Raw genomic sequence first — 25,375 nt, 5'->3', positions numbered from 1 at the left:
AGTCATGTTAATCCTATGTTGCCTCAGTTGTCCTTAGTTAGATAGACATACTTTACAGATCAGCACCGACTACAGCTGTCAGTGATGGAAATGGGTGCCACCCTCAGGGTGAATTTGTGGTCACCTATCCATCTGTCCAGGTTACACTTGAATAGTTTCATTGAGGAGCTCTGCTTTACATGAATTGGAAGTTTATTCCAGAGCAGTGGCAATCTCTGGGAGACATACCTGTCAATCCAGCATGCACTGTTAATGTAACTAAAACAAATGACTCTAGTGCCATTTGATTTGTGGATGTGCTGCATCTCCATCAGATTAAAATCAAAAACTTCCCTATAAATAAAACACAAGTCACCTCTCAGTAGCCTATATGATAAAGAGTACAGTGACAGGGCTTTCTGCCTATTCACGTAAGTCATGGTTTGGAGGCCCTGTAATTTCTTAGAGAGAGACCTCTGTGGTGTCTCCAGTTTCTGCAGGTGTCTGGTGAGATACATGCAGAAGACAGCATTGTACACTATTAATGGTCTAATTAGGGTCGAGTAAAGTGGGGTTATAACATCCTCAGACCTAGATGCGATGCCTTTAGTTACGAGATGTGCAATGTAGAAGGCTTTCCTTACCACCATGGAAACCTGGTGGTCAAAGTTCAGATTGTTGTTGATCTGTGTTCCCAGATCACACACCACTGGGTTTGAACTTAGAGGGGGTGCTGTCGATATTGTAATTAGTGGGGAATTCCACTTTGCCAAATGGGATAATAATGCAGTTTTTTGCATTTAGTTTTATATCATGACTTGGACACCCGTCATTTGTTTGTCTTAGCCCCTCATGTAATACGTTAACATCATTAGGGGACTCAATGATTGTGCCTGGTTTACAATCATCAGTAAACTTACTAAGACAAAGGCCATCTACTTTAACCTGGACTTTTGAGAAATAGATTCCAAATAGTAAAGGGCCCATTACAGATCATTGCAGTATGCCACTGGTGACGGGTCTACTGGTAGAGGTGGGGTCAACAACTTCAACAGTATGTGTTCTGTTGGTGAGCCAATCAGCTACTCATCTAATGATGTAAGGGTTAACACCTAGTTGGGAGAGTGTTTCAATGATACCCAAGCTGGGGATTGTGTAAAAGGCTTTGGCTAGGTCCAGATAGGTGGTATGCAGTCTTAACTTTATCCTGGGCTTTGGTGGCTTTTTGAAGTCTACCAGGTTCAGTAAGCACAATCTACCCTTAACAAAGCCAAACTGGGTTGGTCTTGGGTTTGAAGGTTGCCTGTGCCCTTGTTGATAAGGTCTCCCCCTATTTCATTTCTCCAAATCATTTGGGTTTCTAATACTATGACGGGAATGGACCCCATTCCTAAGTCAAAGTACGATTAAAGTTCATGAAATTAGTATTGTTTCACTTGATGACAGCCAAAAGTGCTCTTTGCAGGACCCGCAGTGTGCCTTCTGCAGTTCATACGGCATTACATATATTGGTAACATATCTAAATATGACTGTAAACTCTTTTTTATAAGACTCGTTGCTCTTGCTACTGTTGGAACTATCTGGGTATCCTTCTTCCACATTGCTCTCGTTTCTGCTTGCAGATCCTGGTATTTTATGACTTTGTGTCTCTCTGTGCACAGGACACTGTAGTCATTGTGTGTGGTGGTTTCAATGATCAAATGCTACTTTTGTCTTCTTTTCTTGGACTACTATATCTGGTTTTCTAGCATCTATCTTTTGAACTGTTGGTAATGGGTGATCCCATGTGACCCATGTGATATAAACTTCATCATTTTCTATGATGCTTTATGACTCATGTTTCCAGTGTTTTTTTGCCACTTTGATACCATAATGTTTGCACAATCCCCAGTGCAACAGTCTTGCCACATTATTATGCCTTTCAGTATACAGTATTTCTGCCATTTGTGTGTTGCAACCAGCAATGAGGTGTGTGACTGTTTCCAGTTTGGTTTTACAAAACCTACATTTGTCTGTTTCTCCCACATGTTCAATGGACTTAGTAAACCAGCGTGCATGTAACCCACTATCTTGGGCTGCCAATATTAACCTTTCATCTCTTGGTTTGAATTCACCTCTCCTTAACCATTTCTGCATTCATTCCTAATCAACATGAGGTTCTTCCAGATGTTTTCTATACTTGGAAGTATATTTATGTCTTTTCCACATTTCTTGCCTTCTCATCTGGTCCTTCTCCTTATATTCTTTCTTTTGTTTTTTGGCACATTCAGTTGCTGCCTGGTTTTTATCTACTTCTGGTTTGATTTCCATTCCTGCTTGATGTCAATATGCTTCTGATAAATTAAGCTGAGATGCCAACTTCAAAACTGTAAGTTAGGACAGGAAGAGCAAATTGGTTTATATATTGGATCTTGTTCCTAGATGTCAATGCTGTTCTCAGGATTGAGTCTTCTAAAGTATTCCTTACTGAGTTTTATTTGCATTTGTTCATGTTTTATTGCTGATCCTTCATCAGTTCCGAAGTATTCATATACTCCCTCTTGCTCAAGTTCTTTTATATCACATTCTTCTCCCAAAATTATGTTTTCTTGGTCCTGCAGCTTTCCTGCTTTAAAGGTTGCTTTTGCACATTTATCAAGACCAAATGACATTCTAATATCATCTGAAAAAGTTTTGATAACCTGCAGCTGTACTTTCAGTTCCTCATCTGATGAGCTATATAGTTTTAAATCATTGACAAAGAGAAGATGCAAAGTCATTAGACTTTGTTGTTTTCTAAGAACCAAATTGTAGCAATGGCCTAAGCTACTAAGTAAACAGCTTGATGGGTTAATGGCAAGGCAGAATAGCAACAGTGACAGAATATCCTGGAATATCCCCCTTTGAATTTTTATCCCTGGGATATAATATGTCCTTTATCATGGCTTAATTGCAAAGTGGTCTGCCATTGTTTCATGGTTACTGTAATGTAGTCATTCAATGTAGGGTGTATGTTATACATTTTTAAGCACTCTTTTATCCATGAATGTGGGATACTATCAAATGCTTTTTTGTAGTCAATCCATGCCATGCTTAGATTCTTCCCCTTTTTACAGTTCTCCACTATGACTTTATTTAACAACAAATGATCCTTTGATCCATAAGACTTTCTATTATTGTCCTTTTGTTCCACTGCCATAATTGAGTTTTCTTCAAAATGACTATAAACTCTGTCAATTTCCTATGTATAGTTCACACGTCGTTGGAAGACAAGTTATTGGTCTATAATTTTTAGGGTAGCTTGCAAGGTCACACTTAAGTAAGAGCATTGTTTTGTCTGTTGTTAGCCAGTGTGGTGCCTGTTTGGAGTGCACATATAAATAATTCTTACTCATGACTAAATCCTCATGCAAAGATGTTAATACCTTTAACCAAAAGTTAGGTAGTGCATCTGGGCCTGGGGTTTTCCAGTTAGAGGCTTTTGTCAATGTTGTTTCAATCTCTCTGGCTGTTACTTCATCCCATTTCATATCCAGTACCTTTAAACTTCTTATTCTTTCTTTTACTTCTTCTATTCATTCAGCATCTTTGTTATGTTCCACAGTATCTTCATAGATACTTTTCCAAAATGTATCTCTTTTTTGGCGGTCTTTCAATTCCTTTTACCTTATTTCCCAATTCTCTATAAAATGTTTTTGGATCATCAGTAAATTGCTTATTTTGTACTTTTCCCTTATATTTATCTGTGTATCTTCTAAGTTTTTCCACCTGTGCTGAAATTTTTAGTTTGTTATTTGCAACAGTGCATGATAGATCCTGGTCTGTTCTAATACTGTGCACTGCTTTAATCACATCTATCTTTCTTAGTATTTTTGTTGATCTATTCCCTCTTCTATAACCTTCTAACAGTGACACTTCTTGTCTTATCAACACTTCTTGTCTTAATTGCTTTATAGTTTTCTCTATTCAGTACTTCTATGCTGGTATTCGATTTCTCCCCTTCCTTTCCCCTCACTACCCTATGTTCATGTGATAGAACTTTATCAGTTATTAATTTAACAGCACAGTAATATATCCTGTTTACTTCTGCTATATCACATGGATCTCTGTGGACAGTCCTAACTAAGGTCCATAATGATCCTTTCATTGGCCTTGCAGATGAAGATGGTTGGACTTATGGGTCTATAGTTGTTTGTTGGCCCCTTTATGCAAGGGGATTGCGGTTGCGTTTCTCCATTCTGCTGGTACAAAGCCAGTTCTCAGGCTATGGTTAAAGAGAACGGGAAGTGGATCATCTAGGTCCTGTTTTAAATTGCTTAGTAAGCAACCTGGGATGTTATCTGGTCCTATTGAGACCATGTCTTTGGCCTTGGAGAGTACAGATATGACTTGATCTCTAGAGATATTTGATAGAGAACTCGTGTCAGGTATGTCTGGGGTATAGTTGGTGGGGATAGGGAGATGAAGTCTGCACCAAATCTGTCAGCTAGCAGGTTGATTTTGGATGTAGTTAAAGAATGCCTTATGATTGTCCTTGGCTAGGGATGCCATTTTAGCTTCATAATTAGAATTACAGGACTTTACAAGACTTCTTAAAGCCAAGTCAAAGAAAACTTCACTGTCATTCAGAACTACACAACAGTGTAGCTGAATGAAATTGCAAAGCTTCACTCCCAGTGCAAAAACATATCTACAGAGAAGAATAATAATAAAATAACATAATAAAAATAAAAGTAAAAATAGAATAAAATAATAACATAATGACCAGACACACTTTACATATAAATAGAGTTGAATAACCATATGTGCATGACATTATTATAACATAAGGACTAATCAGCATATGGAATGGTCAGCATGAATATTGTACAGTGTGATGTATACTGCACTTCACAGAGTCCTACGGTAAGGTAATGTGTGAACCAACATTAAATATACACATCAGTTAGTTATTGCACATGAAAAAGCTTAATACTTACAGTGGAACAAAGCCTAGCTATGTAAGGATCTGTACAGTCTGATAAATAACATAACTATGTGGTAGGAGGGGAATGCATTGATAGTCTCCTAGCTCGTTTTTCACAAGAGTTCAGTAGTCTGATGGAGAGAGGCAACTGTTGTCAAGTCTAGAAGTGCTATAGTGCATACTTATGTATCTCCTATCTAAGGAGAGGTGGGAGAACATACCATTTGCAGGATGCGAAGGATCATTGGATATCTTCCTGGCTGTACTGATGCAGTGTGATTCATGTAGGTCTTCCAGAGGTGCAAGAGAGGAATCAATGATTTTCTCTGCTGCTATTTTCAACTTGCCTAAGAGCCTTACGATCGGAGGTGTTGCAGCCCCCATACCAGTCAGTGATGTTACTGGTAAGGACATTTTCGATGGTACCCCCTGTAAAAAGTTTGGAAGATGGTCTTCGATAGTTTTGCCTTCCTCAGTTTCCTTAGGAAGTGCAATTGTTGCTGAGCTTTTTTGAATGTGTAAGATACATGGACTGACCAGGACAGGTCCTCACTGATATGCACTCCCAGAAAATTTGTACTTTTGACCATTTCCACTGTCATCCCTTTCATCTCTAGAGGTTGTTGTAGTTCTTGAGACCTTCTGAAATCCACAATCAGTTCCTTAGTCTTGCTGACATTTAGCATTAAGTCTTTGTTGTCACCAGCCCAACAAATGTTCAATCTCATTCCTGTAGGCTGTCTCCTCTCCAGCTCTGACCAGACCTTTGACCGTGGCGGCATCCGCGGATTTGATGATTTTATTGGACTCATGTCTGGCCATGCAGTCATTTGTCAGTAAGACAAATAGGAGAGGACTTATGATGCACCCCTGTGGTACTCCTGTATTCAGGGTTATGCTTTTGGAACTGTTGTCGCCCAAACCAACCCTTTGAGGCCTTTCCATGAGGAAGCTTAGAATCCAATTACATAAGTGGGAGTTGATGCCCAACTGTAGTAGTTTCATTATCAGATTATGAGGGATGACAGTATTGAAGGCAGAACTGAAGTCTATGAATAGTAGTCTTGTATAGCAGTTCTTGCCTTCCAAGTGGGTCAAAGTTTCATGGACTGCTAGGGAGATGGCATCCACTGTACTACAGTTTGTTCTATATGCAAACTGCAATGTGTCCAGAGTCACTGGTATGCTTGAGGCTATTTGATCTTTAACTAGCCTCTCAAAGCATTTCATCATTGCCAAGTTTAAAGCCTCTGGGTCATTTAGAGTTGTTGGTTGTGGTTTCTTGAATAAGGGAATGATGGTCATCTTCTTGAAGCATTTTGGTACACTAGCTAGTTGTAGAGAAATGCTGAAGATGTTCATGAGTACTGGTGCCAGATCTTTCACACATTCCCATAGCACCCTACCCATGATGTTATCTGGGCCAGCTGCTTTCCTCAGACTGACCCATTTCAAGGTTCTGATGGCATTAGTTGTGTTCAGGGTCAGCACTGCTTCATCCTTGTCAACAGGTAGGTCAGTGCTGTCATTGCATGAGGCTGATGCAGGTTTGTAGTCAGTGATGGTTTGTATGCCCTTCCATAGTCGTCTGGTATCCCTCTGGTTGCTAAAGTGGCCCTGGATCTTTGTGCCATAGGTTTTCTCAGCATCCTTAATACCTTTGTTCCATTTGGCTCTTGCAATACTTAGAGCATCCATGTCATTTGATCTGAATGCTGTGTTCCCAGCTTTTACGAGCTTGTACACCTCACTGGTTAGCCATGGCTTTTGGTTTACCTGTAGGGTGATGCACTTGGTGGTTGTTAACATCATCCACACATTTTGAGATGTAATCTGTGACTGACTCTGTGTATGTATCCAGGTTAATGTGGTTGTCTATCATGGCTGTCTCTCTGAACACTGACCAGTCCATGCACTCGGAGCAGTCTTGCAGAGCTGAGACTGCTCCCTCAGGCCATAGCCTTATTTGTTTTCTAATTGGTTTGCTGGTTTTCAGTAGTAATTTATATGCAGGAACCAGAATGATGGCTAGGTGGTAAGATCTACCTAGATGTGGATACGGTGATGCTTTACATACTTGCTTAATGTTGGTATATACCTTATTCAGTGTATTTACCCCTCTTGTGGCAAAGTCCACATGTTGGTGGTAATGGGGTAATACTGTCTTAAAGTTGGCCTGGTTAAAGTCCCCTGAAATTACCATTTGAAACTCTGAGTTACTGTTTTGAACATCACTTACAGATTGATAAAGAGCATTGAGTGGAATGAAGACTGCCATAATATATACTTCACTGAACTCTCTAGGCAAATAGTAGGGTCTATATTTTAAGGACAGAAATTCAATGTTCTCTGAGCAGAAAGAGTTAACCACTTCACAGTTACTACCCCAGCTGTTATTTACATATAAACACAGTCCCCCTCCTCGAGACTTGCCAAAGAGTGATTGAATTCTGTCTGCTATGGATAATGTCATGCCCTCTATATGTACTACACTTTCACTGATATTAGGATTATTTCTAATTTTCTGATTTGCTTGTTCAGTCTGTGGAGGGAATTCTTCCTATGCAGGGAAAGTTGCCTCTTGTTCTTGGACATCAGTTTCTTCCTTTTGTTATACAATCTGTTTATACTAGATGTCCACCAAGGCGGCTTGTTTTTTCAGAAGGGCTTGATTTTAATCTGGTCAAGTACATCCAAGTCTGTACAATTCCTAAGATGATTTTAAAGGGCATTTGTGTACATCTCTGCATAGGAATCATAATTGCCTGTGATTACAGGGGGTATAAAACTTTTTATACCATGACTTTGTAGGCTTAGTTTGCTTTGGAGAAGTTCCTTAGTTTTTTGCTCCTTTGGGGTTGTGGGGGTCTAATAGTTACTTCATATGAGACTGATTTATGGTCCTACCTTACCAGTGAGGGCATCACACAAGGGGCAGTGCAGTGACCACCCATGTTGGTGAGTACTGTATCAAGGACATTAGACCCCTTGTGGGGTTGCAGACTACCTGCTTCAGAACATTTGCATTGACAAACTACAGGAACCTCCGGGTGAGCATGTTTGAGGTTGTGTATGTTACTCACTCAATGGAGGGATAATTGAAATCTCCCATGACTAAGGTGTTGGGCTGTATGGCAAGTGACTCCAGTAAGTCCAGGTAGGGTTTGTGCTTTTCTTGGTTCATGGAGGGGGACCTATAGCTAACAATGATGTGGTAGGGTATTTTGCCTATAGTTAATTGGGCATGCAGCAGTTCAAGAGAGTCATACTGTTTGGCCAGTACTTGGCTTTAGTGAAGATGGATACAGTTCCACCTTTGGTTCTTTCAAGCTCTATCTTAGGATTGAATGTGTGGAAGGCATTGTAGCTTTGTACAGCTGGGGTGCTCTCTGTGGCCTTGAAAAATGTTTCAGTGACTGCACAGATCTCAACATCTTCAAAAGTGAGGAATGGTTCCATGGAGTGCAGTTTCATGTAGAGACTCCCAGCATTAAGCAGCAGAACCTTGAGTTTGTCTCAAGTGGATTTTCCTATGTCGGAAATTTTGTCATGTTAACATTGCCTAAAAAAGCACTATATTTTTTTTCATTTTTTTATGCTTTCTTTGCTGATTTACCTTTGCCAACTTTTACCCCATTATTGTTTAACTTTTTGCTTATCAAAATCCATGTTGCAACATCAACATATCCCTCTGGATTTCTGTTGAGGGTTCTGGCTTGCTTCCATATCCCAATGACATGCAGGTAAGTCAATTGGTAAGGCATTGCTCAAGTGAGTTTGTGTGAGTTAATGGGTGAGTGAGTGACTGCGTGCATGAGAGAGTGTGCGCAAGAATCAGTGAGTGAGTGGTTGTATGAGTGAGTGTGTGTGTGTGTGTGTGTGTGTGTGTGTGTGTGTGTGTGTGTGTGTGTGTGTGTGTGTATGAGTGTGAGTGAGTGTGTCTCTGTGAATGAGTGTATTAGTGTGAGTGAGTGCGAGAGTGTAAGAGAATGAGTGTGAGAATGTCTGAGTGAGAGTGTGTCTGTGAGTGAGTGAATGGGTGTGTGTATGAGAATGTGTGTGTCAGTGTGTGACTGTGTATCTGTAAGTGTGTGTGTGTGTGTGTGTGTGTGTGTGCGAGTGAGTGTGTGACTGTGAGTGAGTGAGCGTGTGAAAGAGCAAGACAGAGAGTGAGAAAGTGTGTCTGCATGTGTCTGTGTTTATGTGTGTAAGTGACAACGCTAATGTGTGCTTCCAGTGTGAGTGTGGATATTGCCTGTGACACTCATGCCCCATCCAGAACTGGTTACTGTCTTACACTCTCTCGGGTCTGGTTCCCCATGTTGCTGAACAGGATAGTGATTTATTTATGATAGCAATGTGTTGAAAGTGAAAGATTAGATTGCTGGATGGATATCATGAAACATTAAATTGCCCAGTGAACTGTAACTATAGTAACATGTTTTGCTCTTTAAATTCTTTTTGTCTTTTTAATGATAGCTTATAATAGTCATCTATTTACCTTTGCTCTGGGTAGGTTTGTTGTATCAAACTGAAGAGAATTACAATCCAATCTTGAAACATCATTTTCTTTTACACTTCTCCACAGCGAGCTCACTTCTTCTGTTATATGATTTGAGTGGACTCTGTCCATACACTCTAAAAAAAACAAATATGAATAAAATATTTCAGAAACAAGCTGATGTGCTTCCATACCTCTCAACCTCTTGGTGCAAGAAGTCTGGACAAAGCTTGACAAAATGGTGGACAGAGGCCCAAAAATAGGGGCAGATTTTAAATATTGTTCTTATAAACTTAGAAAGCTACTAAAGTAACAGAGTTTGTGTTAATATACATTTTCTGAAGGATTTGAAGTCTGAAACTCAAATGTATGCCATTATTTGGTGACTTCAGTCTTCAGATCATCCCAGTGATTTGCCAGAAAACCACAAAGTTTGTGAGGAACACACCAAAAATATGAGTCAAAAATCTGGACATTCTGTGAAACTCTGGACAGTTGAGCGGTAGGTTGCCAATAATAATATAAATGCTTCTTTAAAAGTTGTAGTGAGTAGTGGTTCTCATATCCATCTGCAAACACATATAGATGAAAGAAACCTCTTAATGAATGAGCAGAGCAAAAAATAGGATTGTTACTAATGCCATTGGCCCTATAACTGAGTTTGCAAACTAGACAAATATAGAACACCAAAACAGCTTGAAATTGCCTTTAAGAAATAAGCCAAACACAACACACGTAGCATACTTTTTTCATAAGTGGATGCTAAGCTTTAAAAGCATTGTATTAATTACATAGTCATACAACTTTTCATACAGCTGCATTTACACTTTCACATCCCTTCCTGTAAAATATGGCATGCAGCTTAATTATTTAGCCTATGAACCTTCCATCTCCTTTATCACACCTAATTGGACAAACTGATCTGTTCTATGGTACCTCATGAAACTAGTTAACTGCAATAGTAACAGAGGGAGAAATTGCCTAATTGAAGTAAATGTCTTCAATCTTTTTTAAAATGAATACACTTTTGCACCACGCAGACACTCACCTGGTGTAATGAAATCCCCATAACTGAATTGTAAGTAATACAATATTACAATTTGTACAAAAAAATTAGTATTTTTTGTGGGTACGTAATTGCTACAGTAGAAACTGCAAATGGCCTGATCAGACAGTATATCTTCCATAACAAAGCAACAATGGACATAAAGCAGTGAAAAGGGTTATAAGGCTCCATAAATCAATTGAAGACAAAACATACTACAGTAGAGAGTCGATTATCCACATTAACTGGGACCTAGGGTAGTTTGGATAATCAAACTGTTCAGATTATCAAACATATGAAAGTCCAGGATAAAAACGTCAAAGATATTTTTTTTGGCATGCAGGAATAAACCATTCATTCTGTGATTCCAGTGGACAATAAAGAATATTTTTCACACATGAGCTGGCTACAAGCTCAAAAAACGTGCTCAAGTGAATACGTATAATGTGTTACATATTCAGACTTTATGATTTTTCCTACCCAAAAGCTATGGAAGGCTGGTTCTGATAAATGACTGTTCGGATAATCGACGTTCAGATAATCAACTCTCTACTGTATAAAAGAGACAGCAAAGTGGGTGGAAAGTTCCAGGTAAACACAACAAAAAGAAGTTAAGTGCAGCTTTTTTCCTAATTACCAGACATGCACACCTCAGTTCTAACATCACAGACTTGCTATTCTGAAACTAAAACAATACCAAATTACTTTACATTACTTATATTTAAATGAAAAATACTTAAGGAAAGTTTAACAGAACAAATGTAAATGACATACAGTAATAATTTAAAAATATAAATATATTAAGTTCCCATCCCTCCTAAGAATAAGCATTACTTTAGGTGAAGAAAGGACTTCTTTTATGCATGGTAAACACACACACAACCCCTGCCTCTCAGCTGTCCAGATTTTCACAGAATGTCCAGATTATTGCCTTATATTTTTTGTCTGCTTCTCATTAAATTTGGGCATTTCTTGCAAATCACTGAGGACTGAAGTTGCTAAATACTGATATACATTTGAGTTTAAGATTTCATATCCTTCAGAAAATGAATGCTAACACAAATCTTTAACGGCATACATTTGAGTTTCAGATTTCATATCCTTCAGAAAATGCATGCTAACATAAATCCTGTTATTCTAGCAACTTTTTATATTTATGAGAGCAATATTTAAAATATTTTCCTAGTTTTGGCCAGAGAACAGACAGATGCACAGTAAGTGGCCAGAAACAAGAAATATCCAATAATGTATAAGTAATCATCTTTCCTAGGCCCGCCTGTCAGTTCAGGTACACCAAAGGAATAGTCCCAGATGATATACTCTGAATTTGTAGGATTGTTCCAGGCTATAGGCCTTTCATCTAGTCCTCAGGCTTAGTGCAAGGGAAAATAAACAAACACAACATTTTTTCCCAAGCTTTAGGACTTAACTTTCAGTTCTAAAATTTGTAAATCTTTCTCCTAGGCCTGTCTCTCAGTTCCAAAATCAAGTACAGTTCCCCAGTAGTACTCATGAGATTAAACTTAATTGGCTCCTTTATAAAAAACAAAAAAGCGACCTGGCTGCTTTTACTTCTCAAAAACTATTTATTGTAAGCGCTTTCATCGAGGCACATGCTCCAAATTCATCAGACAACTCAATAACTTAAAAAACTTCATTTTATACTCAGATTCAAAATTCATTTAAACAATTAAATCATTAATTAATTAAAACTATTTCAGATTTTAAAGTGCCCATGCTTCCAAACTTTCAACTTATTAAAAACATTAAAAGCTATAGAAGCAGTGTGAGAAAAATGTTTTAGCACATTAAAACACCATAATAAAACAATGTTATTCAATCATAAAATCATAAATTCGTAAAATCCTAAATACTACAAAAATATAGTGTTTATGCTCGATCTCAAAAAATCATTGGCACCTCGAGCAGATTCTATCATCCTATACATAAATAATGTATTATTTCATAAATTACATAAGTAAATAAATACCTAAATGTATCAGTTAAAATTCAGTTTGTGTATGGGCATAGCCTATACTAGTATAAAAACCTTAATAAAAAATTATTAACTTAATGACACTAAATATGTTTAAAAATTATGCATATAAAAAATCAAGAACTGCATTTTATCTAGTGAGTGCTTTTAGCTTCAATATGCATTTTATAGAAGCATATTCATTCAAACCAGGGGGTGTATATGCTGATGTTCGAATTTGCCACATAAGTTCGTATTCCTCTAGTCTTAATTCCCATGGTCTCCCTCTTAGATTAGGCTCAACTTTTTCTAATACTGTAAAAGTAAACTTATGTGTTGGATTTTCAGCTATATGCTTAGCAAGGGCATTTGTCAAAATTCCCTTTTGGATGCTATATTGATGCTCGTAAATCCTCTGCTTCAGCTTTCTTTCCATTTTGCCTATGTAAAATGATGGGCAAAGTTCACATAATGCCACATAAACCACTCCCTGGGTATCACATGTATGTTTACCTCTTATTACATATTGTCTATTTCTAATGGTATACTGGTTTCCTAATTTTATGAACTTGCACTGCTGGCAATGTCCACATTTAGCCATACTATTTCTAGATGTATGCTCCTGGCTTTGCCTTTCTGAGAGGCTTTTTAAATTTAGCCCTCTTCTATATGTAAAATATGGTCGTGGCTCTAATACTTTATTAATCCTATTATCTTCCAGGATTATGGTTCAATTCTTCTGTATAATATCCTTAATATAACTTACATCTATTAAATATGTGATCGATAGACTAGTTATTAAACTTCTGTTGGTGCTTAGTTGTGTACCCATATGACCTGTTTCAACAGGATTTTGTGTATCATTACCCCAATGATTGCTTTGGTAGCCATTTTGCACAATAGGTCTAAAATGACCCAAAGCCCTTTTAAAGTTAACTTCATCTAAAATATGTGTAAGGAATGTTTCCGGATACCCCCTTTTAAGAAACGTGTCTTTCAAATTTGCACATTCCAATATGTAATCGCTATCTGCAGAGACCATTCTGGCTGCCCTTACTATTTGTCCCTTTACAACAGCTTTCTTTTGATGGTATGGGTGGCAGCTTGTAAAATGTAGAAAGGCATTTGAGTAGGTGGGCTTTCTATGAATTGTTGTCTTGTACCTGTTATTACTTTTATCTTTTGTTATCTGGATGTCTAGAAAATTAATAGAATCCATTTCAACCTGGTATGTGAATTCTAAAAAATCGGTAAACTCAAGTTATTTTTGTAATAAATTCATCCACCATAACTGTCTGGCCCCTCCACACAAAAAACATGTCATCTTGGTACCTTGTGTACCATACTGCATTGTCATTGTGGATGTTATTACTGAAAAGGAATTGCCTTTCCCAAAATGCCATTACACAATTAGCAAAACTGCCCCCACAGGGTGACCCCATGGCCACCCCTGTTTTCTGCAAGTAAAGGTCTCCATTAAAATACATAAAATAGTTTGATAGCACCAATTCTAATAATGTTTTGATCACATAAATATCCAAATTAATAGCTCCTTTAAGATGTAGAAACTCCCTAACCCATTGTATTCCTAGCGTTTGTGGGATTACAGTGTAGAGGTCCTTTATATCCACAGTAAGGAAGAAAAAAACATTATTATATTCTAATTTATTAATGCCTTCTAAAAATCCCCAAGAATCAGTACAAATTTGTGTTTCAGTTCTTAGAAAAGGCTTTAGTTTACTGTCAATATATTTTGCACATGCATATGTGATCGACCCCCTCCCATCTACTATGGGCCTAAGAGGTAGATCATTTAAATTTTTATGTATCTTGGGGGACCCAAATAAAGTTGGTATAACTGGTGCCGGCATGGTCAAGTATTTTAAGATATCAATAGTAATACTTGCTTCTAAAAATAGGTCATTCAAAATGTTATGAATTCTTCTATATGCACCATTAAGTTAATTTATACTGACATGTTCATAGGTTTCACTTCCTAAATAATCAAGCATTTTGTTGGTATACATAACTTGATTCATAAACGCCAACCCTCCTCCCTTGTCTGGTTTTATGACCCTGATATGGCACATTTTTAACAACTGCAAGAAATCTAATTCTTTTTGTGTTATTATTTCCTTGCTTTTTATTTTTATACAATGCTGTATTATTTTTGCTGTCAAAAGTTGCACTTAAATCCATTTCACATACTCGTTCAAAAAAGGCAAGAGTCTCATGGAGGGGTGGGTTAAATAAACTTGAATTCATAAAACTACTATTAAGTGAAGAATTAGGCCCCATCAAACATGTCAGATTCAGCTTCCTTACAAACAATTTAAGGTCCACAATAGTCTTTGCAAAATCGACTTTCCTATCAGGGACAAAAGTTAGCCCCTTGGCAAAAGTATCCACAATGTTCGCATCAATATCCAAAACAGTATAGTTAAATATTTTAAAGTATTGCAAAGAACTCACATGTATTTTCAAATTTTGTTCTTCCCTTGTCATCTTTTGCGATAGTGCTGGCATCTCCGTTGCATTCCCTGGCTCTTGTTGCTCCTCCACTGGCCTCGTTGGTTCTGTTGGCGTCCCTGAAAATCCTGGTTATTGACATTGTTTCTTGACATTAATGAATATTCCAAAGGAATGCCTTACTCCCCACCCCCTGATGTGAATAAAACTATCATTGGCTTGACCGAGGAGGAACGACTACATGTATTGGATAATGGAGCTAATGGAGAGGAGCCAGATGTCCTTCAAGGTGATTTGAATGATCAATCACAAATGCCAACTTTACACTGAAGTGAAAGGATTAGAGATGGTAACCAGCAATGTGCAAGTGCGCAAGGTAATGGCCAGGGCAATGATAGGTGGTGGGTTTGTCTTTTGATCCTTGCTTAAAAAAGGCACTATGGGGGTGGCAGGAGCCTTGTCCAGTATTCAAAAGCCTAAGGGTGACAGGTGCAAGCCATCTCTACTGAAGCAGCGTGGCTTGTCAAGCATGTCATCCCAGGCTGACAGACACTGGATCCCTTTTGAATGACACCAGAAGCTTAGCCAATGGTTGAAATTGATATTTTTTTCTTTATACCGTGGTATCATTCTTGGTGAGAGCAGGATGCTACTCGAGGTCAGGGTAATACAGGCCTGAGCTATGTGATCAGAGGGCTCTTCCATGTCTCTTTTCATGTAGTCCAGGGAGGTATGGATCAGGTCATTCACATCAATATGGACAAGACTATTGTGGACCTTAAATTGTTTGTAAGGAAGCTGAATCTGACATGTTTGATGGGGCCTAATTCTTCACTTAATAGTAGTTTTAGGATTTCAAATTTATTTAACCCACCCCTCCATGAGACTCTTGCCTTTTTTGAATGAGTATGTGAAATGGATTTAAGGGCAACTTTTGACAGCAAAAATAATACAGCATTGTATAAAAATAAAAAGCAAGGAAATATGACACAAGAAGATTTAGATTTCTTGCAGTTGTTAAAAATGTGCCATATCAGGGTCATGAAACCAGACACGGGAGGAGGGTTGGTGTTTATGAATCAAGTTATGTATACCAACAAAATGCTTGATTATTTAGGAAGTGAAACCTATGAAAATGTCAGTATAAATGAACTTAATGGTGCATATAGGAGAATTCATAACATTTTGAATGACCTATTTTTAGAAGCAAGTATTACTATTGATATTTTAAAATACTTGACCATGCTGGCACCAGTTATACCAAATTTATTTGGGTCCCCCAAGATACATAAAAATTTAAATGATCCACCTCATAGGCCCATAGTAGATGGGAGGGGGTCGATCACAAATGCATGTGCAAAATATATCGACAGTAAACTAAAGCCTTTTCTAAGAAATGAAACACAAATTTGTACTGATTCATGAGGATTTTTAGAAGGCATTAATAAATTAGAATATAATAATGATTTTTACCTTCCTTACTGTGGATATAAAGGACCTGTACACTGTAATCCCACAAACACTAGGAATACAATGGGTTAGGGAGTTTTTACATCTTAAAGGAGCTATTAATTTTGATATTTATGTGATCGGAAGGGCATCCGGCATACAACTTCGCCAAATAATTTCATGTGGACACCAGTAAAGAGTGAAAGGGAAGGTCTACAAGAGGGTAGTGAGACCAGCTGTGTTATATGGGTTGGAGACAGTGGCATTGACAAAAAGGTAGGAGTTTGAGCTGGATGTGGCAGAGTTAAACGTGTTAAGATTTGCACTGGGTGGGACAAGGGTGGACAGGATTAGGAATAAGTATATTAGAGGGTCAGCCCAGGTTGGAAGGTTTGGAGACAAATCCAGAGAGGCAAGATTACATTGGTTTGGATATGTGCTGAGGAGGGATGCTGAGTATATTGGGAAAAAGATGCTAAGGATATAGCTACCAGGTAACAGGAAAAGAGGAAGGCCTAAGATAAGGTTTATGGATGTGGTGAGAGAGGACATGCAGGTGGTTGGTGTGACAGAGCAAGATGCAGAGGACAGGAAGAAATGGAAACAGGTGATCCGCTGTGGCAACCCCCTAACGGAAACAGCCGAAAAAAGATGATGATGATGTGATCGAAACATTATTAGAATTGGTGCTATCAAACAATTTTATGTATTTTAACGGAGACCTTTATTTGCAGAAAACAGGGGTGGCCATGGGGTCACCCTGTGGGGGCAGTTTTGCTAATTGTATAATGGCATTTTGGGAAAGGCAATTCCTTTTCAGTAATAACATCCACAAGGACAATGTAGTATGGTACACAAGGTGCCAAGATGACATGTTTTTTGTGCGGAAGGGCCAGACAGTTATGGTGGATGAATTTATTACAAAAATAACTGAGTTTACCGCTTTTTTAGAATTCACATACCAGGTTGAAATGGATTCTATTCATTTTCTAGACATCCAGATAACAAAAGATAAAAGTAATAACAGGTACAAGACAACAATTTATAGAAAGCCCACCTACTCAAATACCTTTTTACATTTTACAAGCTGCCACCCGTACAATCAAAAGAAAGCTGTTGTAAGGGGACAAATAGTAAGGGCAGCCAGAATGGTCTCTGCAGATAGCGATTACATATTGGAATGTGCAAATTTGAAAGTCATTTCTTAAAGGGGGGTATCCAGAAGCATTCCTTACACATATTTTAGATGAAGTTAACTTTAAAAGGGCTTTGGGTCATTTTAGACCTATTGTGCAAAATGGCTACCAAAGCAATCATTGGGGTGATGATACACAAAATCCTGTTGAAACAGGTCATATGGGTACACAATTAAGCACTGATAGAAATTTAATAACTAGTCTATTGATCACATATTCAATAGATGTAAGTTATATTAAGGATATTATACAGAAGAATTAGACCATAATCCTGGAAGATAATAGGATTAATAAAGTATTAGAGCCATGACCATATTTTACATATAAAAGAGGGCCAATTTTAAAAAGCCTCTTAGTAAGGCAAAGCCAGGAGCATACATCTAGAAATAGTATGGGTAAATGTGGACATTGCCCGCAGTGCAAGTTCATAAAATTAGGAAACCAGTATACCATTAGAAATAGACAATATGTAATAAGAGGTAAACATACTTGTGATTCCCAGGGAGTGGTTTATGTGGCGTTATGTGAACTTTGCCCATCATTTTACATAGGCAAAACGGAAAGAAAGCTGAAGCAGAGGATTTACGAATCAATATAGCATCCAAAGGGAATTTTGACAAATGCCCTGGCTAAGTATATAGCCAAAAATCCAACACATACATTTACTTTTACAGTAATACAAAATGTTGAGCCTAATCTAAGAGGGGGACCATGGGAATTAAGACTAGAGGAATGCGAACTTATGTGGCAAATTCGAACATCAGCATATACACCCCCTGGTTTGAATGAATATGCTTCTATAAAATGCATATTGAAGCTAAAAGCACTCACTAGATAAAATGCTGGTCTTAATTTTTTATATGCATAATTTTTAAACATATTTAGTATCATTAATTTAATAATTTTTTATTAAGGTTTTTATACTAGTATAGGCTATGCCCATACACAAACTGAATTTTAACTGATACATTTAGGTATTTATTTACTTATGTAATTTATGAAATAATACATTATTTATGTATAGGATGATAGTTAGACTCCGCTCGAGGTGCCTATGATTTTTTGAGATCAAGCATAAACACTATATTTTTGTAGTATTTAAGATTTTACGAATTTATGATTTTATGATTGAATAACATTGTTTTATTATGGTGTTTTAATGTGCTAAAACATTTTTCTCACACTGCTTCTATAGCTTTTAATGTTTTTAATAAGTTGAAAGTTTGGAAGCATGGGCACTTTAAAATCTGAAATAGTTTTAATTAATTAATGATTTAATTGTTTAATTGAATTTTGAATCTGAGTATAAAATGAAGTTTTTTTAAGTTGTTGAGTTGGGACATGTGCCTCGACGAAAGCGCTCACAATAAATAGTTTTTGCAAAGTAAAAGCAGCCAGCAAGCTTTTTTGTTTTTTTATCAAGTTAGTAGCGTGAACAGTCTTTAATTGGCTCCTTTCTCAGGCCATGCTACCAGGTCTTTTTTTTTAGCATATAACCTTTTCCTTCAGTGAGGAACTACATTTTCAACTTTACTATTCTAGGCTATTCTGTTTTATACAGGAGTAAAGCCACTGATTTGATTGCTGGCTAGCCCAAGGGAACCACTGGAAGAAAATTCTCACACTTTGCATACTTAGAGGCAAACATTTTTAATTAAACATATTACAAGCTCAAGCTTCTACACAAAAGTGAATACACTCAAAAGACTCACAATATTACAATATATATTTCAGAATATACTCTCTCCCCAGGATTCAGCAAGCTCTGCATGGAGTGCAGGAATAGTGCAAGATCTGCTGCACGCAATATGGCTACTGCACGATCCAGGATCGAGCTCCCGGGATGTGCACGAGCGCTCCTACACTATTCCCGCATGGACACCACTGCTGTATGCTAATTACTTCATTTGCTGGTAAAAACTATGCAAATGAGGTGAATTAGTGATCCAGGACGCATGCAGGCATCTGTGCAGGAATAGTGTAACCTGCAGAAATGTATTCGGTTACTAACCAAATACATTTCTACAAATTACAAAACGGAGGCATGACAGCTCAAAAGAAAGCATGTATTCAATGTAGTAGGCATAACAATTGCCAAATATATGGCCATTGGCATGAAAAATATTTCAAATTTATATAAATATATATATATATTTTTTTTGGCCAATCTCGGCCGTTTAAGCGTAGGGCAAATGGGATTGCCATGAAAATAAAAGGGAGGAAATAAGCTTTTTTACCCAAATCAGCATTTTGCCATAATAGTCAATGGCATGCATAAGACAACAATACCAGGGAATAGTGGTTGGGGGAAAGCTCAGTGTGAGTGTGGTAACTATGAATTAGCATTCGGTTTTATGTAAATGAAGGGACTGATACTGAATCACAGATATCATCTCAGTGTTAGCTTGCACCCAACCATGTAGGTGCAGCAACACCATTTTATAAGTATAAGAGGTGGATGACCTCATAAGGGGGAGTGTCATGCATGCTGTAAGCTTATTGGAGCTGTGTGGCTTGTATTTGCCCTTAGCTAAGCAAAGCTAAGGAAGGGGGTGTGTCTCACATTGTTGAGCACTGTTTGCCCTGCTTAAACGGGTGTGCGTACCTCGCACCAGGTTTTAAAAACAAAAAAAAAAAAGGAAATAGCAGCTCTGTTCACATCTGAGCACTGGGTATGAGCAGCACACCTCAGGGCTTAAATGGGAAGGCAATGGGAAGGGAAAACAGCAGTAGGAAGGCAATCAAGGAGAACTAGCATAGCTGGCAGGTGAAATGTATCAGAATCAGCCAGTTACACAGGCAGCAGCCCAGCACAGTACTATAAACTATGCAGTATGCAGACACCTTTCAGCCTGTTTTTTTCCCACAAACTCTACACCACTGGTGTACACAGATGGGGAAATTTTACCTGACAAAACTAACAAAATGGTCATACATCAATATGTGCAAGAGGCTGAGGGTGGTGAGAATGAGAATGCTGATGACCAACCAACAATGAGGAGAAGGAGAAGAGTGTACAGACCCAGGGTAACCTACCAGGGGCTACATCAGATGGAGATAGTGGAGCTCTATAGGGTGGACATGGACTTCCTGCCGGTCATGTCTCACACACAGAACCAACACAGGGGAACCTATCCCAGTGGATATTAAGGTATGTGTAGGCTTAAGAATACTAGCCACAGGTACCTTCCAATGGGCAACTGGGGATATCATGGGGATCTCTCAGGCATCAGCATCCAGGGTACTCCACCAGTTCCTGAATGCCATGTCAGCACATGCCAGTGAGCACATATATTTCCTCAACACCTGTGAGGTGTTGACTAGCAATATGCATCTCTTCCACCAAATAGCAGAATACCCTGAGGTAGTGGGTGCTATAGACTGCATGCACATACACACCCAAGCACCACCCGGTGAGCAGGGTAGGGTCTACATAAACCCCAAGGGCCTCTCCTCCATCAACTGCCAGGTCGTGTGTGATGCCCAGGGCATTATAATGAATGTGTGTGCCTGGCAGCCCTGAAAGCTATCACGACTCCCACATCTGGCATATGACACAGCTGTACCAGTCATTTGCCATTGGGGACATCCCATAGGGCCATCTAGTGGCTACATACTGGAGCCGTGGCTGATGACACCCATCAGAAATGCACACACACCCAAACAAGAACTCCATAATGAGATACATGCACAAATCCTAATCATAATGGAGCATGTGTTTGGGATGCTCAAGTCACGGTTCCGCTGCCTGAACATATCCAATAGAGCCTTGCAGTACTCTCCAGTACTCTCCAGCTACATGTACACAAATGTTCATAGTATGTGCCATGCTACACAATATGATCCTGCAGAAACAGCTGCAGCAGGAAAAGCATGGGGCAAGGCCACACAGCCCCTCACCATTGCCAAGGCCATCACAGGCACGGAGTGACTCGGAGGAAGAACTACCTGAGCCTGCCCATGTAGGCATAAGGAGGCGTGGCCAGTATGCCCAGGCCTTGGCAAAGAGGTAACACATAGCACATATACTGACACACTAGGGACCCAGGGAATGACACCTCTCTCTGACTTGCACATACAGTAAAAGGGATGCCAAACATGATACTACCTGTGCTTTACCATGTATAGGGAGTGTACTATGAGCATCCAACATAGTCAGCCCTCCAGCACTGTCCTCAATACTGGCCCAGCCGTAAGGTAATTCACTCTTCCTATCAAATGCTGAATCGAGTAGTATGCTCTGATAGTTGTATCTATGGTATGGACACAAGCATGCAAAGGAATCGGGTGGCTGAATGGGATGGCAGTAGATAGTGGATACTTATATGGGCATCATGAAATCCATACCAAATACTGATGTCAACATACTAGGCAGTACTAGACAAGGTGACATATCCCACTGCAGTACATGTGGTGGCCCAATTGTGTGTCCATAGGACACACACATGCATGTCCGTGAGGCTCACATACCCACCACCAGCCTCAGCCAGCAGGACAGGTGTAGATGACCATAAAGAAAGGCTGGTCTAAAGCCTCCAATTGATGGCAGTGGTGAACAGCCCCCCTCCAGACCTACACAGACAGACTACAACAGGTCTGGCAGTTGTATGTTAGTTCTGAAGGGTAAGAAGTCTGAAACTGAAATGTAGGTCAATAAAACCTAAGATCTGTACTCTACTGATATACCTCCAGTCTGCATTATAGGTCAGAATACAATATGAAATGGAAGCCAACAGAGTACCTGAAGTTTCAGTGCAGTCATAGCAAATGTTTAAAGTCATCAGGTGTGCCCCCCCCACACAATCCTATGTAGAAATGCAGTAACATGTAAGTGTGAGGAGTAATATCAGTGGAGCAGATTACCCAAGATGGCCCAATTTACAGGATAGATTGTTGCATGTGTACAATAGCAGGGGTCTATGTATTAGGTTGTTTGTGTGTTCAATAGTGTCTGGAAGTAGTCAGCATGTAGACATGGAGGGTTGTGTCTCGGTGGCCTATGGGCAGTACTGTGGTTGATAGGGCCATGTTCCGACAACTGCAGTGCCAACCACAATTTTTCTCAGCAATACCCATGTCAGCAGTCATCCATACTCACTATCCAGACGTCAATATCTGTCACTGTCTGAAAGATGGACATACCATGAATGTGGGCCCATACATACAAACAGTACACAGGTGGAAGTACCCTAGACAGAGTGCATAAAATGTAACTGTCAACTGCACACAACTTTGGAATTGTACATACAAGTTAGCAGCACATTAGTTGTCCGTGTAGTATGGAATACTGATGTAGTCTGGCCAGTCACTGGCAGACCACAAAAGGCATGGTTATGAAGTAATGAGAGACTGCCTATGTCCCTGCACAAGGCAGCATAAGGGGAATGTCCCAGGTATATCTGTGAGTCAGCTGCAAGTAGCTTCCATATCACACATGCACACAGCTCACCCCCACCATCAACCACAGGTTTATCACAGGTCATATCCTTGCTGTTGAGAATGAGAACAGTATGACCCCACTTCTGTATGGGAATACACAGATAATGCAGCATGCTAAAGAGCTGTCCTATGCAGGTGTGTCCCTAGCTGTAAGCAGCACCCTGCCGGCATCCAGACCAATGGATCAATATGGACAGGGACTATTGCCATTAACACCTTGCACACTTACCCTGTCACCCCAGGGGAATCCACTGACCCACAGCCTGGGAATGTAGGAGTGACAGAATGCATTGGCCTGCTACAGATGGCCTGCATCACTACCAAATTGCGTACAGTCCTCTGTCAAAGGCCTGTGCCTCACCCGTAGTGCCATTGTATGGTATCTTCATGGGGTCTCAACTAACAACCTAACACAGTCAACAGAACACAAATGCAAGGCCATATTGACAAATGCCAGTAGCATGCCCCCCATGTCCTACTGCATGAACTGTGGACCAATCCATAAATACTGCTGGGATGAAGGGCCAACTATAGGGATACTTCTCAGATATCACTTACATAATGTTAGGAAGAGGATAGAATAACAGAGTTGGGGGGGGTGTAGAACCATGGATGTCATGGAGTGTGTGAAGTCTGAAACTCTGATGTGTGCCCATACTACCCTGCCTGCAAACCCAGTAATGGGTGGCTACAAACCTGCTCGTAAACCACAATGTGAAGGGGAATTGACCAGACATATGAGCCCTGCCTCAGGGTAACCTGGGTGAATCTGTACAGCTGAGAGGTATGGACACAGCAAGATATGGCCATTATGTATATATATATATATATATATATATATATATATATATATATATATATATATATATATATATATATATATATATATATATGTGTGTGTGTGTGTACAAGAAGGGGATCCTCAGATACCATAGTACCAAGATGCTGGATCATTTACACAGACCCATCAGCAAGTGTCCGTAGCTACCCCTCAAGAATGGCAGGAGTGTGCAAGAATGTGTAGGCTGTGGCCCACAATACTGGACTCAACTTCAGTCATGTTGTATAACTGTGAGCAAATAATTATATATGTCAGTAGTTGATGACATAATACATCACAGTGTAAAACAGTACCTATGTCTAAATATCTCTGCTAACACCAACCATGTAACACAAGCAGCACAGACAGCAATAGTTACAGTATCCCCCTAACTGTTGCCCATTGTGACTCCATATTGTCAACCTATCTACAGATATCCTGTAGAAACAGGTTACTAGCTGTAGGTGTAGAACACCAAAGCCTGGACTAGAGTACAACCCTACCTGGAATGGATTCACACTCTCAATACAGAAGGTCATACTGGGCATGCTCATACACTTAGAAAAATGAAGGCCATGTCTGACAACATACAGTGGACTATACATATCTGTCATTTGCAGATGTCTGTGCACACACACCAAATTGTACACCATTTATGCTTCATACACACATTGGCTAGGAATAGTCACACATATCTAAGGCCAACAGAGTATAATATGTCAAACATACACACACACACACACACAGATGTGGGAAAGAGAGGGAGACAGACAGTGACAGAGAGAATTCCGTTATGAGGACTATCCCACCCACTACACATCCAATTGGCCTATATCACATGATGTGCTTTTGTCAATCACTGTAGACATTCCTTTTGGTAGCCCTCAGCCCTATAGTGCCTGTGGTGCTTGTGATAACTGTGTAACATGGTAGTACAAATAAGTATTCATGTAGCATTTGAAATTCAGTCCTATCAAATGTAAAGTTGTGTGTGACTGAGTGTGTGTGTCTGTGTTTCCATAGGAATGATTTATGGCCCATTCACACACACTGCACTTCCCATTGCCCATGTTAATACTCCTGCTGATGTCAGTCACCTTGAAATAACCCTTTGGGAAATTTTAGCCCCATAAGCTCTGTGGCGCTCACAATAATTGCATAATACTGTAGTGTGGCATACTAGTTAGGTAGCTGTTCTAATCCCAGATAAGGCAATTGTGAAACTGTTTGTGTGAGAGAGTGTGTGTGTGTCTTTGATGACACCTGATTTTGTGGACATTCACACTTACAACACTTCCCTTACCCCTCCTTTAGCACTGCTGCTGATGTGACTCACCTTCAAAGATACCTTTGGAAAGCTCTCTAACATATAAGCTCTGTGACACTTGCAATAACTGCATAATACTATAGTGTAGCATACTAGTTAGGTAAGAGTTCTAATCCCAGATATGGGAACTGTGAAGCTGTGTGTGTTTGATGACACTTGATTTTGTGGGCATTCACACTTGCCACTCTCCCCTTACCCCTCCTTTAGCACTGCTGCTGATGTAAGTTAC

At 39.2% G+C, this 25,375-nt stretch overlaps 1 protein-coding gene across 1 annotated transcript in view; it reads right to left on the bottom strand.

Moving 5' to 3' along the window:
* Nucleotides 1–9,559, bottom strand: part of LOC122801238 (putative transcription factor Ovo-like 1) — a 133,632-nt gene extending 124,073 nt beyond the window's left edge. The window contains exon 1 of the mRNA XM_044070793.1: nt 9,427–9,559. Within this exon, the coding sequence (XP_043926728.1) occupies nt 9,427–9,558 (132 nt within the window). The 5' untranslated portion in view covers nt 9,559. The remainder of the gene's footprint in view (nt 1–9,426) is intronic.
* Between the last annotated feature and the right edge of the window lie 15,816 nt (nt 9,560–25,375).

This window comes from Protopterus annectens, chromosome 1.part0 (genome assembly GCF_019279795.1).
Source record: "Protopterus annectens isolate FY-2018-M chromosome 1.part0, PAN1.0, whole genome shotgun sequence".
NCBI classification, from domain to species: Eukaryota; Metazoa; Chordata; order Ceratodontiformes; family Protopteridae; genus Protopterus; species Protopterus annectens.
The sequence above is the reverse complement of the archived record's forward strand: the minus strand, read 5'-3'. Positions and strand labels throughout refer to the sequence as shown.